Source organism: Tauraco erythrolophus, chromosome Z, assembly GCF_009769465.1.
Source record: "Tauraco erythrolophus isolate bTauEry1 chromosome Z, bTauEry1.pri, whole genome shotgun sequence".
Lineage (NCBI taxonomy): Eukaryota > Metazoa > Chordata > Aves > Musophagiformes > Musophagidae > Tauraco > Tauraco erythrolophus.
Window position 1 is genome coordinate 4,473,796 of NC_141496.1, and position 15,268 is coordinate 4,489,063.

Sequence of the window (15,268 nt, forward strand, 5' to 3'; positions counted from 1 at the left end):
AGCCAAGCTGGCAGAGAGGGAATGGGAAGCTGAGTGTTATATTCCCATTCACCTCACACCCCAGGAATCTGAGAATTAATGCATCCATTGTAGACTTGAATTTCCCTAGTGGTTAACTCTAATTTTCTGCAGCTGCACAGGCATTAGTATAGTAATAATGCTCCTAATAGCAGTGATGGCTGAGACAGTCAGATAAAAAAGCTCACTTTTTGGGGGGTAGAAAAAAGATACCACAGACATATCACCCTAGATAAAACCGTTATTAAAAATTATTTTCTGAGCAAACCTAAATATCCTAATAATTTAAAAACAAAACCAGGGAGAGCTAAGGGTCTCATTTTCCTAGTGATGACACAAACATCTAGAAATTTTCTAGAAATCTAGAAATCTATGAAACAACACTTGCTCTGAAAACAACGAACTGTAGGTAGCTCTTGTGTTCAACCTTTTATGTACGGATAGCTCATCGTCATGACTGGCTGACTGAGTTCCGGACATCAGCTGGGATACATAATTATGCTTAAAGTCTGCCCCAGAATGAACTACCCACGTTCTGTAAGAGGGACACGTGCGGTTTCTGGCACAAGTTTGCAGCATCAGGATCCTTTTGCTGCTGATATACCTGTAGGGCACTGATTGTTGCACTTCACGGCCCTTTCCAGACAGCTCCAGGTGAGCTTTGGCTTTCCTAAGCTCCTCCCTGCATATGTGGGCAGTGTCTCTGTATTTCTCCAGGTCCCCTGTCCCTGCTGCCACTTCTAGTATTCTTCCTTTTTCCATTTAAGTTTTGTCAGGAGCCCCTTGTTCATCCATGCAGGCTTCCTGCTAGTCTTGTGTGACTTCCTGCTCTCCAGGACGGGCCATTCTTGAGCTTGGAGGAGGTGGTCTTTGAAAATCAACTAGCCACAGATGTAAGCTTCATCTGTTGGCTCCTATACAAACAAGGAGCTTTTGCAGTTTAAGGAGATGGGAAGCAGAGAAACAGCCTGATACATGTAGTTGACTTAGATGTGGTTTTTTTGAGGGAAGGAGTGCTTGAATAATGCATGTGGGTGTTTGTATAGCTGCATCTTGCATCCTGGTTATGAGGCTTTGGATAGTCACTTCCAAGTGTTGCAATGGTCATGGAAGGGGTTGGAAAGATGGAAGAATAGGTCTGCAGAGATCAGCAAACCAGCAGATAGAGATCAATGGAGCAGAAGTAAAATAGTAAGAGACTGGACATGTTTTCATGTAGATCAGTCCAGTCTGCCTTGCTTACTTTTGACATTGGTAGTGTCGGGCCTTCCCTGAAGCTCAGCAGCTGATGACCTGAGCTCCCTTGTCCACATCAGCTGCCATGGACACTGATGTCTTGGCTATTGAGCAGCAATGGCACAAACTATTTCACAGCTCACTCCATTCCACTGTGAAGTGGTTTGTGTGACGGTCTTTGTAGTCAACGCTCTCAGTCCTCCATCACTGGTTGAAACATCCAATCGAGGTCTTTTCTCTGAAGAAATCCCCTTTAACCAGCAGATGTTTTCTCACTGACTGTCACAGGTGGGGCATGATGGTGCTACCCCTGAGAGCTGCTGGCTGATGGAAGAGCTGACCATTGTCGTGCCCACCAAAGGCGTGATGTATAACTTTGTCTGTAAGTGCTGGCTGGCCAGAGACAAAGGTGATGGACGCACTTCACGAATCCTCAACATCCTGGATGCTGACTGTGTCAACGTTGGCATCAAGGTAGGCTCTAGGCTCATCCTATATCTTCAACTGTTGTATGGATCTGTGCTGATATAAGTTGTGTGTCAGCAGTTCTTGTACTTTGACTTCTGCATGTGGTTTGAGCCTTTTACTTGCAGGTGATTTCTTTGTTGTTTCTTTAGCAAAATCTCGAGGAATGGTTTAGCACCATTACCACTTGGAGCACTCTTTAATAATGCTGACTGGATGCAGCCACGGCATAGGCAGAAGGACAGGGTGGGGCAGAGTAGGTAGGAGACAGCTCAGCAGCGTGTCCTCATTTTGTCACCACATTTGGAGCACCCACTGCACCACCTGGGACACATAGAGTGGGGGCAGCTGGAAGGCGAACACCTTCATGTAATCTAACTCCACTGTGCTTCCTTTGAGGAGATTCTTCTAACTCGTCAAATAACAGTAGTGGAGATATTTTAATCTTCGCATAGTGCAGCTACATATCATATTTTCTAACACAGGGTAGGAAACTGAATTCAGTTAGAAACTAACAATAACAGCAAGTTGTTGAAAAATGGAAACATTTGTGAGCTTGATCTTTGAAATGAATAACTGATTAAAGTTGAATAAGCAATGAAAAAAAAAACTATATAGTCTTTTCATCCATATATATGAAATTTGAAGTAATGTGTGCTATGCCATATTTCAACCAAGTACACATTGAAAAGCTGAGCTATGCTGATTTTGGATGTTAGATTTACAACAGAAGTAACAGTCTGGATTAATGGGATAATAATACTGTGTTTAATACCTGTATGGCAATTTAAAATCTCTATAGATGTATTTCTATTTACAGTGAGGTTACACTTTCATAAGACACTAACTTTTGCTTATGCTGCTCTTGATTCCCAAGCTATAGATTTTCTCCTGAAATCTTTTTTGTTCCCTAGACACACAAAAGTGTGACAACATTTTTAGCATCTGTGAAGGATTCGACAACTCTACACAGGTTTTGGTGGTGTAGAATTGAGCTAAGAAAGGAAATAAACTCCCTCAGACTGAATACCACAGTTAAAACCTAATCTCTTAAAAACTTCCCATCAGATGTTTAACCTCCTGGATAAAGTTTCCAGACTCCTATTGGTGAGCTGATGGCTTGCCCATAGATAGAAGTGGATGTCAATGAAGACCCATGTTCTGTCTTCCTTTAAAAGCCCAATCCTGAATATTTATTTTCATAAACATGCCAAAAATAGACGCATCTAACTAAATTTTTTTCTACGATGTTGGGCCAAAAACTTGCTGAAAGGTTGGAAAGAAATCAGGGAAGTTGCTTGAGATGTGAAATCAGAAGTGCTCGTTTGACTTTCTGATCAGTCTCCTAGTTGAGGAAATTTGGGACTGTTCCCTCCTAAATAGCTGTAGTTAGAAACGCAGTTTCTTTTTTTTTAGAGTTCAAAAAAGACTAATACCTTTAATAGTGTGGGGAAAGTTAATGCTTTTTTGGTTTTGTTTTTGCCTGAGTCTTGCACAGCCATACATGCCCATTTCCATTTAATTTTCTTCTTGGCTTGGTATTCCTTCTTTGTCTTTTAAACTGAGTATTTGCTTTCCCATATATAGAGAAACTAGTTAATGTCCACCACAGTCATTAAAAGGTTTAATGTATTTGTAAGTTTTTCTTCTCCTAAATATGGAGCAAATATGATGCTCTGCTATTTTTTGAAATGTGTGTGGATGAATATATGATGGACAGGTCACTCAGGATCGACCAAACACGAGAAATAATTTTTTTCCATGGCATTATTCTTTTGCACTGTTTATTTACATGGCAATCACAATTCAGGTCAATAAAACTTGCCTAGCAGTGCACTATTTGAAATACGTTTTGTTGGGGCTGTTTCCTGATATTCTTCCACCTCTTAAATCCAGAGGGCTTGTTACCATAGGTACGATCTCGAAAGCATCTAAGTGGTCTAAAAGTCTTAATGCCACTGGCAGCCACTGGGAGTTGCACGCTTTTGAAGTATTTTATTCTGAATCTTATTATTCACATGTCAGGAGAAAAGAGCAAAGTTAAGCTAATAAGGGGAAAATGATGCAAAATATCTCTTCACAAATTGGCATATCTTTAACATGCAAGATCTGGGAACACGCTGCGTTTGATGCAGCAGTGTGTGGTCCCACTGGGATCTAGGATAGCTGCATTCTTCTGCTGTACAGAGTGTTTGGATGTATGGACTTTAAAACTATCAGAGATGTTGGACTAAAATGTTGCCCGGATGGACCCGGAACACTTGGGGGAAATATTTTACAGTCAAAGGAAAGAAATAATTGTGCCTTTGGGAGCTGTTTTTTAAAAGCGGCAAGAGTTTGATGCAGTACGGAGCTGTGGAGTGCTGGGAGGTGGCTGGGAGGAGATGCCAGTAGCAGAGGGCTGGAGACCCACACACTGGCGTGGGGGTTGTGACTCCCATGGAGTAGCATTTTACCAGGTCTTCATCGCTCCCCAAGCATGTGGTTGTCAAAATGGATGTGTCTCTCTCTATGTAGGCTGAGAAAACATGCAGAAAAAGTCCTAGATTAAGCAAAGAGGAAGGTCCTATAGCAAGTGTCAATTTCTAACTTCACCTCCAAGAACCACAGTGCAGAAAGAACCCAAAAAAGCTGTGTTGTGACAACTTCTGGCAAAGAAGTAGACCTCCCACAGATTCTGCCTAGCCTTTTACCTAGGCTTTTGCATGGGTTAAGGACAGCTGTTCGAATGAGACCTTCTGATTGTTCAAATCCTCACCAGGTCCTCTACGAAGTCACGGTTGCGACTGGAGACATCGAAAGCGGCGGTACTGATGCCAGTATTTTCATGACTGTCTTTGGATCCAATGGCACCACTGAGGAGATGCAGCTGGACAAAAATGGGGACAGGTACGGTAATTTTGTCATTTTTGTTGCTCAGAAATGGAGTGATAACAGATTCTGGTGTCAAGTCAAGAAGCATTTGGGGCTTTGATCACGCTCCCACTGAAACACAAAGATAAACTCCCATTGACTTTACAGATTCAGAGCTGGGACCCTTGTGTTATTGTAGTGTATTTAGCAGAGTAGAGGAAAGGAGAGCACTGTGTAGCCAGGGAAACCATCCCTTGCCATTTGTAGAAGTTTTGTTTAACCTGTTCCTCAGTGTCTTTAGAGATAAGCCTTGAGAACAAAGATATGAACTGTGAAATCTTGCACCAACTCCCAGAGGAACTGTGGACCTTGCGTGAAAACCGCAGATGCAATTTCTGCAAAATGCATCTCTTGTGGAAGAATCAGTGATTTAACCTAAGCATTATTCAACGAGAATGTATTAGTAACTGCAAAGACAGACAAACCAACACGCACATACCCGCTTTGGGAAGTGCCTGTGATGGGAAGGCGCTGACCCTCCTCCATCTGCTACTCCCGTTTGCTTTGCTGCCCAGATGTCAGCCAACTTGGTCCATATGCTACACGAGGGATGTCAGGGCCTGAGCTGGTAAGCTGAGGGCTGCTGAGAAGTTGGCTTCTGGGCTCAGGATCTGAGCCATGTTAATGTCACCGTGCCGTTTCAGAGCCGGAGCTGGTTTGTCTTCAGCTGGCACAAAAGGGACACGCACTGACATCTGCCTGCCCAGATGTGGCCTTACGGTGCAGAGAGTCAGAAGTGGGTTGTGAGCTGCACAGGCTGCTGCACTACATGCTCTGATTTGCTAAAAAGGTGAAATCTCATGTTTTCTTCAGCACAAACAGCTTTCAAACACTGTAACCCTAGCCTGACGCCAGCACTTCTGCAAGCCAAAAAAACCCACATGCCACCCATCCATTTCCTAACACTTCCCTGTTCCTTTCCAGCACCTCCCTCGGTACAGAAAAGCTTTGGCATGCTCAAGAATGAACATGGCACTAACCATCTTTCAGAGATGAGCTTCATCAGGCTTAAATTTAATTAATTGACTACCTCTAATCTTACTCAGTAAAGCATCTGCAGAGCATCAGGAGGGCTGGAGCATTCGGCCACATGGCTCAAGCTCAGCTTGCTGAGGTGATGCTGGAATCTTCCCCATCCTTCCGGCGATGCAGTTCCTCTGCTGCAGCTCTGCGCGTCACGTGTGGGACAGATAATTTAAGACAAGGCTCCCTACATAGAGGTGTTTGCTCAGGGGATGTTTTACCTGCAGCTGTCATAGCAGAGTGGGTGTCTGGGCAAGCGTGTTCAGCTAAGCTTGAAACCTTCATGTGTTTAGTTAGTAACAACCACAAGCCCTGTTTGCTCTGAAAAAAAAAAAAAGTAACAGAGGTACTGCTGACTCAAATCTCCATGAGAAACATGGCTGAGTCACGCAGAAAGCCATAGCTCTTGGCCTTGCTCCCCATCACAGAGAAGACATTCAAGGTGCAGGGCAATGCACTTGGGTTACCAGTGTGTCTGGCTATCGGTGACATCCCCCTTCCAAGACCACAGGCCATCCCAAACAGATCTGTTATCCACTATTTCAAGCCCAATATTCAATCCTATAGGTGGGAAAAAGGACCACGACTGTTTGTATTTAAAAGTAACGCACAATTCACATCAGGGTTCATCAAACAAAAATCTCTGAAAGAGACCAAGACAGCTCCAGCCCCTCAAGAGGGGGATACCTTATACCTGGGAGACCTTCTAGCAGCCTTCCAGTACCTAAAGGGGCTACAAGAAAGCTGGAGAGGGATGTTGACAAGGGTGTGTAGTGATAGGACAATAAGCAATGGCTTTAAACTGAAAGAGGGGAGATTTAGATTAGATAGAAGGAAGAAATGCTTCACTGGGAGGGTGGCGAGGCACTGGACCAGTATGCCCAGAGAAGCTGTGGCTGCCTTGTCCCTGGAGAAGTTCAAGGCCAGGTTGGATGGGGCTTTGAGCAACCTGGTGTAGTGGAGGGTGTGCCTGCCCATGGCAGGGCGGTTGGAACTAGATGATCTTTGAGGTTCCTTCCAACCCAAACCATTCCGTGATTCTATGATTGCAGTTTTGCTCCACCTGGCCAGGCAAGTGATATCCCTACACTATGAGGCCTGTTGAAAAAACATTGCACTTGTCTATACAGATGGAAGGATAATATTTGCTACAAGGATATGAAAAAGCAATAACGGAGAGCCACACAGTTGTGTAGTATCAGTTGCTTGGGCTGTCTTCTGCCAGTAGAAGATCTGCAAAAGGTGTTGAAAACTCGTTGGAGCTGTATAAAGAAGGACGCGTAAAACACAGCTATTAATACGTTAATATCCTCAGGATGCTGTGCTATTCTTTGGGGATGTACCAGCACATCTCTGCTGGCTGGAGGTGTTCTGTACCACACCTCCAACTGTACAGAGCTCTCGTCATCTCATTAGCACCCTCTGCAGAGGAGATACGTGTCCCCAAATACACATATTGCCTATTTCCACACCATTCCCACCAGTCATCATCCAGCTGTTAATGACGCAGGCTTCCCTGGCTCTTGTTTTGCATGGAAATCTCTCCAGCCTTTGCGCCAGCAGCGAAGGGTGGGTGAGAGCCACTGCAACCAAATGGTAAAGGGCACTTCATCTTTTTTGGGGCCATCCAGTGCCGATTCGCTCACAGCAGCTTAACACATTACAAAGAACTGCCTAACCCGCTGCAGATTTAAGGCAATTTTAGCTACATTACTGTTGTTGCCAAGACCTCTGGGCAATAGAAATATTTATAAATGCAGGCATGGGTAGGAAAGCTTAATGAAATCCCTTAGATAAATGTTTCAGCGTCCTGGAAAATGAATAGCAGCAGTCAGTGTGCCTGGGTACTTCTTCTCTTCTCGATTTTTTTCAGGCTTATGTTCATGTTCATATAAATTAGGGATAAAAAAGAGCTCTTGGGTCACCCAGTTTACCACTTGGGCAATTGCTTCCCTCTAGTACGACGACTTCTTGGAAGCAGCAGGTGAGTGTCAGCCTTACAAACTGTAAACAGCATTTACTGAAGAGAAATAATGGTTAATTTTGCTGACTGACTGTTTAGCTTGGAGTTGCTCAGCCTGGAAAGGAGCAGAGAGAGAGACTTGTCTGAAGCCTTGCAAGTAATAGTGATTGTAATGAAAACTGATCATAGGATCACGGAATAATTCAAGCTGTAAGGGTCACACCTCTTTCTTAAATAGAAGTGGAAATCAATCCAGTCCAGGCACAAAAGCACACTCTCTTTCTCACAGTGACACAGGCTGCCTTGGTATCCGGTACCTCAGGAAGACAAATAACAAGAGAGGGGAGTTTTTCAAAGAGCAGCATAACCCTTAATAACTAGAAATGGACAGGGACCAAAACGCCCTATCCAAATGCCTCTGGGAGCGCAGGGAAAGCAATGCCTGGATGAAAAATGAGATGCTCGAGCCAATCCCTATTGCTAACATCTGCAGCAATGCAGGCTCAGATAATGGTGTGAGGGCAATCACATTCACGCTGCAGGATGTAATCTGAGCAGAGGTTGGTAAAGAAATGTTTTTTTTCTCTATATCCTGGCATAGCTGTAGGAGGCTGCGTACATTGCCAGGAATGAGATATCATCGTTATGGATTGTCTATATTGTGGTAGTGCCCACAGCTCAGAGCTCTCTCCAAACCCCTTGGCAGACTCAGTTAACTCACTCACAAGAAGAAGTTTGCACGACGGAGGAACCTCAACAGCGGAGTGGTCAAGGTGGTTCTTGGCAGACCCCTGGATGTGGCTCCCTTTCTACTTAGCAAGGGTTGAATTTCCATCTCCAAGCCCACAGCAAGTCTGCCAGAGTATTTTGAGGGCAAACCTAGAAGATACACTTGCTCTAAACAGGGTAATATTGAGCCTGAGGCAGCACTTTCACAGGAGCAAGGCTTTCTTCCTAGCACCATTGATGCTAACAGGGAGGCACGGTGGCTGCAGTCCTAGCCAGTGTAATATCTTCTTCAGGAAGCATATGTTAGTTTTTCCCCTTTTCCTGCTTTCTGCTGATTGCTATGGATGAGCAGCTCCTACACATCCTTGTGCCTATATACAGCAGCCAAACGTAGGGTAAGATCTTTCATGCAACGTTGCACAAATCTATCCTGGTCCTTACCAAAGACGGAGCCAGTTTGCAAATCCAAATTCCCCAGATGCAGGAGGGGAGTGCAGGATGGTCAGTTGTGGCTCTTTTCTAACACAATTTGCCTGCACTTACCAAACTCAGGCGTCGGGCTCCGGCTTGCCATCCAGTTGCCGTATTTAGCAGAGCTGCAACTGTCTGTCACCGCGGCAAACGCAAAATTACGTGCTGCGTCTCAGCGAAAGAAGATTAAGCAAAATTGCTTTGCCTCCTCGTTGGGATGGGCTAAGGGCAGGCATGTGGGCAGATGCCAGGAGGAAGGCGACGTGCAGAAACCTGACTGTGAGTCTCTATTGTTCTGGTTACAAACAGAGTGATAATACATGCTGCAGGCTGCCTGGAATGGCTCCAGGTGCCTCGTATGGGCTTGATTTTCCAGGGGAGGAGGAATCCCTGTCAAATCTGCACTGAGGTGTCTTTCCAAAAAACGCAGTAGCTGGTGATTGCAGGGCTGAAAAGCTCAAGTCCAATAAAGTGCACTTATAAACTTTTAATTTGAGGGTGTTGGCAAGGTGCGAGCGGCAGCACGGACAGGGGATCGAGACGCAACGATGCTGTAAAGCAGCGGGAAAAACCTCTTCTCTCTTTCGATCCCTCCAGGTTTGAGCGAGGCCAAGAGGACAGTTTCATTATGGAGATCGCCGACATCGCACCCCTCAGGAAGATGAGGATCCGGACGGATGGCAAGGGGACCCGCCCGCACTGGTTCCTGGAAAGGGTAAATACACTTCACATCTCGCGTCTCGGCAACCTGCTCGTGCTGGAGCCCCTCAGCCCCTGAGAAAGTGGAGAAAGGCAGCGAGTGACTCACTTTTATTCATTTATTACATTTTTCCATTTGGTTTCTCATGGTTTTTTTCCTGCAGGAACTGAGTCAAAAAAGAAGAGAGGAAGGGCAAAAGCTGTGCTGTAAAGGTTAACCACAGTCTCTGCTGTTAGGTCTCACTATCCCTCCCTGCAAAAGAGCCTTGGCTCACAATCCAGGGCACCTGCAATATATTCTGGTCCCCGGGACGCACCCTCAGCTCCTGCAGAAGCCAGCCATGCCCTAAGCCCATGGGAGAGTGGAACCCCTCTGTGAGAGCCTGGGCTGGGTGGGACATTTCCAAATAATCCATCCTTTCAAGTGAAGCATCACGTCTCTCCCCTTCCCTTCTCCCTCTTGCACACAAGCAGGTTTCTTTCTTTCTTTTCTTGTTCGTACAAATAAGGTGTCATTTCATTTTCTCCTTGCATTTTGAAAGGAGTATGCAAAATGACTCCCATCACTTCTGTTGATTGTATTTTACCCTGGTGTCGTATCTTGCACAAAAGCACAGTGGCTTACCTTTACCTTCCCTAACAAACCACCAGCCCCAAGTAAACACCACTTATATTTGGGCAATAAAATGTAGCTTGTTTGTTTGTTATGGGTCACTGTAAATATATGTCTGAGAAAGGAATGGAGTGATTAGATATAAAGAAGATTTAGATTAGATCTAAGGAAGAAATTTTTCACTCAGAGGGTGGTGAGGCACTGGAACAGGTTGCCCAGAGAAGTTGTAGGTGCCCCATCCCTGGCAGTGTTCAAGGCCAGGTTGGATGAGGCTTTGGGCAACCTGGTGTAGTGGAGGGTGTCCCTGCCCATGGCAGGGGGGTTGGAACTAGATGATCTTTGAGGTCCCTTCCAACTCTAACCATTCTGTGATTCTATGATTCTATGATTCTATGATGTGCTCACTCCACACCATCAGATGTCACCAAGCGATGAACACATCTCTGCTACGTTTATTTAGCGTGCTTTTTCGTAAATATCCTTCTGGTTTTCTGTGTCTTGAATTTTTATGAGAACGGGGTAAGACCCAGTGGCTTAACCCATGGTCAGAAAGAACAGTGAATGATATTTTATTGAGTCTTTTATCTCTTTCACCTAGTCTGAACTTGTCCTTTTTCCTGTAAGTAATAAGTTTCTAAACACTGGTCCTAGGTGGCCACCAGTTTCCAGCCAAGTGACGAACTGCTCTTCGCCTACTTTAGCACGGTCTTAAAAAGGTTTCTGTGGTGCAGCACCTTTTCGTACTTCAGCATTGCCACTTCTAACTTTTTTCTCAGAAACTCTTGTGCAGCTTTCCAAAGAATCAGACCTCCAGCATACATCTTCTGAATATATGGCACAGACACACAATTTTTCTCTGTGCCTAAGGAATACCTCAATCTGTTCTCTGATTTGACTCAGTCATCTTGGTCAAACTCCCTTTGCCAGTTGCCCCATACTTTCCCCTGAGCTTTATAAATCACTTTCACATAAAATGAAATCAAATAGAGCTTATTCACCCAGAGACATTCCAGATTTTGCTGTCATGAACTAGCAATAGCACAAAGGGAAGGGATGGTGGTATCTTTAGTGGCAGGTAGCACCTTCCCACCTTCCTGTTGCCAGCTATGCCCAGTCATCCAGCATGCTGGACTGTCCCACCCAAGGCAAGGCTTTCCTAGAGAAGCAGGCACAAGATCTCTCATTTGGAAGCAGATCATGGGTTTATAGCCCTCTTATTGCTCTATAGAAGCAACAGGCAGACCATGCACACAATTCTTAGAGACCAGGATTTCAGAAGCTTTTGAAAATTGTTCCCATACTTTCTATTTTTCTCTGAGAAATAGAGCATGGGGGATCTTCTATCTCCAGCGATAGCAGTGAACTGTATTTATTGGTTTTCTTTCCCACCTTCCCTGCAAAGGTAAACATGGCATTTGCATTCCCAGGCAGAGTGAGGACAGGAGCACTCGGGAAGAGGGAAGGAAAGATTTGTGTTCTCTGATTTGTATTCTAGCCTTGAAAACTTATGTAGCCTGGTGTGACATGAAAACTGATCTGAGCCCATTTCCATTTCTGTCAAAAGTGCATATTAAAACTGCATAATGAAATACTTGTGGGGGTAGTGCTAAACTCTCAGACAGATGGTTCACAGTTAGTGCTAACTAGCACAGTGAAATGAGAAGCTAGATTAAGCCATCAACCCCGTAATTAACCATTTGTTGCTCCATTTATCTACAGGATATTTTCAGTTTTCTTGTTCTATTAAAATAACAATAAATGATCTTTTTAATTCTCTTTGGTCTTTTTGTGAACTGTTGCTGGTCGTAATTTATACTGCTCTTAGTTTACCAGAAATAGAAGTGCATAAATACCAATTAAAATGCATGAATTATCAATGATGTCGTACACAACCAAAAGAACCAATTTACAAGCAGGGAAGTAGTCGGGTTTTTTTTTTTCTTTCTGCTTAGATAAAATACATTAAATTTCATTCAGAATCTCAGCAAAGTAATGAACTTGGTGCCAAAGATTCAAACTACGCAAAAAGTGGCAATAAGATTTAAACAATGATACTTAATCCTCTAGAGGGAACAAAATTTGACTAGTGATGTGTTGGGCCAGAATGTATATTATTGATCATTGCTATGCACAAAAAGAGATACTGAAAACTCTTTAAAGCTGAGCCACATTTTCTGATCTCACCACTGCTGGGAGAGACGCAGAGCTTGGATATTTTCCTCTGACCTAATGCTGAGTCTCATGTTCTTCCACATCAAGCTGCCACGACACTGCTCTGTGTTTCTGAAAAATCAGATATTAGAATCACAGAACGGTTTGGAGAATCACAGAATGGTTTGGGTTGGAAGGGACCTTTAAAGGCCATCTAGTCCAATCCCCCTGCAGTGACCAGGGACATCTTCAACTAGATGAAGTTCTTCAGAGCCCTGTCCAACCTGACCAAGATTGTTTCCAGAAATGGAGCATCTACCACATCTCTGGGCAACACATTCCAGTGTTTCATCACCCTAATTGTAAAAAATTTGTAACTCCTAACTAGAAAACTTATTTAAATGCATGCTTTGGAAGCCTCCTCCTGGGATAGCCAGTTCCTCGATCCACATGACTTCACCTGCTGCCGAGTGTCTTAGATACAGAGTTGAAAAGCCAGAAATAAGCAGGGATGAGAGCTCTCTGAGTGAGATGACAAGAATTGTAAGACTGTTGAGTTCTGCAGAGTTCCTTCCCTCAGAATTTTAATGTTACTTTGTGCTGTCAAAGCCAGGCAGATAAGAAGCTGTCTTAATGAAGCACTAATTGCATTGCATTCAAATGTCACAAATAATCCTGAATGTGGGACTTGGTCTTTATTCTGTTCTTCTTCCTTTATATAAAGGAGATTAAGAGAATTTCAGGCAATTCATTACAGCAGAAGCTGACTGTTGTTCTTCGCAACAGAGAAAAGTCTTTGTTTTACAATCAGAGGACCCTGGTTTTAAGCAAAAACTAATGACGTGCAACAGAACAGTGAAAACGTGCTGTTGAGTCTTTAAAGATGAAATCCAGGACCTATGTGTTTCGGTTTTAGTGTTCTGCACTGCAGCTGGGAGAAGGCTGGGTTGAGGTAAATCAGATGATTGGATGTGTCAAACCAGTACACTATTAATTTCAAGTTGCTGGTTTAAAGATCCTTTCAGCTACGATATTTGCTCAGCTACAGGGCAAATTATCAACATTGCATTCGTACGTACTGTTCCTTCTTCCTTTTCATTTCTATAGGTGTTCCACAGCCTAGTGAAAAACTATGCATAATTAGTGATAACGTTTGAGCTTAAAAGCATGCAGGGTAGACACAGCAAATTCTAGGCATCCTAAAAAATAATTTAGATGCAATGTAAAGCAGCAGTCTCATTGCCAAGCGGTAGCTAATTTTTCTGAGAGGAACAGACAGAAAATAAAAATAGCCTCAGCTCAGCTCCCTGAGATGACTTTCTTGACCCTCGCGATCCAAATCAAAATCCTACATCATCCTGTGCGTGTGCAACACCTATGAACATCTCCTTGTAGGATGGGATTCATTTTGTGCTGGTTTAGTCATTGGAAAAGCTACGTTCAGCTTTCACTTCTTCTACCAAACTATTTGGACCTATAGTCAGCAGAGAGATAGTTCTGAGACAGGGAGGGATGCTTTGAATGGAGGGAGCTGGGACTGTTTAGTCTGGAGAAGAGGAGGCTCAGGGGCGACCTTATCGCTCTCTACAATTACTTGAAAGGAAGTTGTAGGGAGATGGGGGTCGGTCTCTTCTCCCACGTTATGAATGACAGGACGAGAGGGAATGGCCTCAAGTTACACCAGGGGAAATTTAGGTTAGAAATCAGGAAAAATTTCTTTCCTGAGAGAGTTGTGAAGTACTGGAACAGGCTGCCCAGGGAGGTGTTTAAAAACCATGTAGATTTGGTGTTGAGCAACATGGTTTAGGGACCCTGACAGTGCAGGGTGAATGGTTGGACTCGATGATCTTGAAGGTCTCTTCCAACCAGACGATTCTATGATTCTATGAATGGCCATTTACCTGCCCCCAGCTCACGTGGGATGTGTTTCTTCCCTGGTGACACCCACCTCTGACCGCTGGCCTTAGGGACGGCCAACACGATGTGCTGGGACTGGATGGCTGGCGTTTAGGCAGTTCATGCTGGTTAAGTTAGGTGACGTACCCGTGTTGTGACTGAACAATCAGCCTGCCACGGGCTTCCAGCTGCCTCCATGTCTCTCGCTGTGATCTCCTCTGAGCAAACGAAGCTGGCAGAATTAATGTCTTGCTCTTACCTGCTCCTCTCTGGAGCATCATCTGGAGCAGAACAAGAGAGCAGGGGCTGCTCACTCTGTCGGTGCTAACTGCTTACATGAAGCTGCTTACAAATGAAATCACTCATCCTGGGTGAGGCGCTGGGGATGGAAGGAGAAGGCATTTTGCTCCAGCGATTTTTGTTGCCAGACGGTTTTCCCAGACAGCATCTGGAGCATTGGGCAGGGGCTGGTTATTTGTGAGAGGTCTGATCTCCCTGTCTGCGAGTGCACTCCAGCTGGCAGCTCTAATCTGCTTCTACCCCCTGCTGCTTTCCTGACATTTCATAGAATCATAGAATCGTTTAGGTTGGAAAGGACCTTTTAGATCATTGAGTCCAACTGTTAACCCGGCACTGCCAAGTCCACCACTAAACCATATCCTTAAGCACCGTATCTGCACGTCTTTTCAATACCTCCAGGGATGGTGACTCCACCACTGCTCTGGGCAGCCTGTTCAATTTCAATGCTTGACAACCCTTTCCGTGAAGAAATTTTTCCTAATATCCCATCTAAAACCTCCCCTGGCACAGCTTGAGCCCATTTTGTCTCATCCTATCACTTGTTACTTGGGAGAAGAGACCAACACCGGCCTCGCTACAACCTCCTTTCAGGTAGTTGTAGAGAGCGATAAAGTCTCCCCTGAGCCTCCTTTTTTTTTTTTTTTCTCGAGGGTAAACATAGAATCATAGAATCATAGAATTATAGAATGTTTAGGGTTGGAAGGGATCTCAAAGATCATCTAGTTCCAACCCCCCTGCCATGGGCAGGGACACCCTCCACTACACCAGGTTGCCCAAAGCCTCATCCAGCC

The 15,268-nt window shown here is 44.4% G+C and overlaps 1 protein-coding gene across 1 annotated transcript in view; it reads left to right on the top strand.

Moving 5' to 3' along the window:
• The window catches only part of LOC104376602 (lipoxygenase homology domain-containing protein 1-like), an 86,374-nt gene that overhangs the window by 39,231 nt on the left and 31,875 nt on the right, over positions 1 to 15,268 (top strand). The window contains exons 17-19 of the mRNA XM_086629495.1: positions 1,543 to 1,728; positions 4,481 to 4,608; positions 9,416 to 9,533. Coding sequence (XP_086485621.1) covers positions 1,543 to 1,728; positions 4,481 to 4,608; positions 9,416 to 9,533 — 432 coding nt within the window. The remainder of the gene's footprint in view (positions 1 to 1,542; positions 1,729 to 4,480; positions 4,609 to 9,415; positions 9,534 to 15,268) is intronic.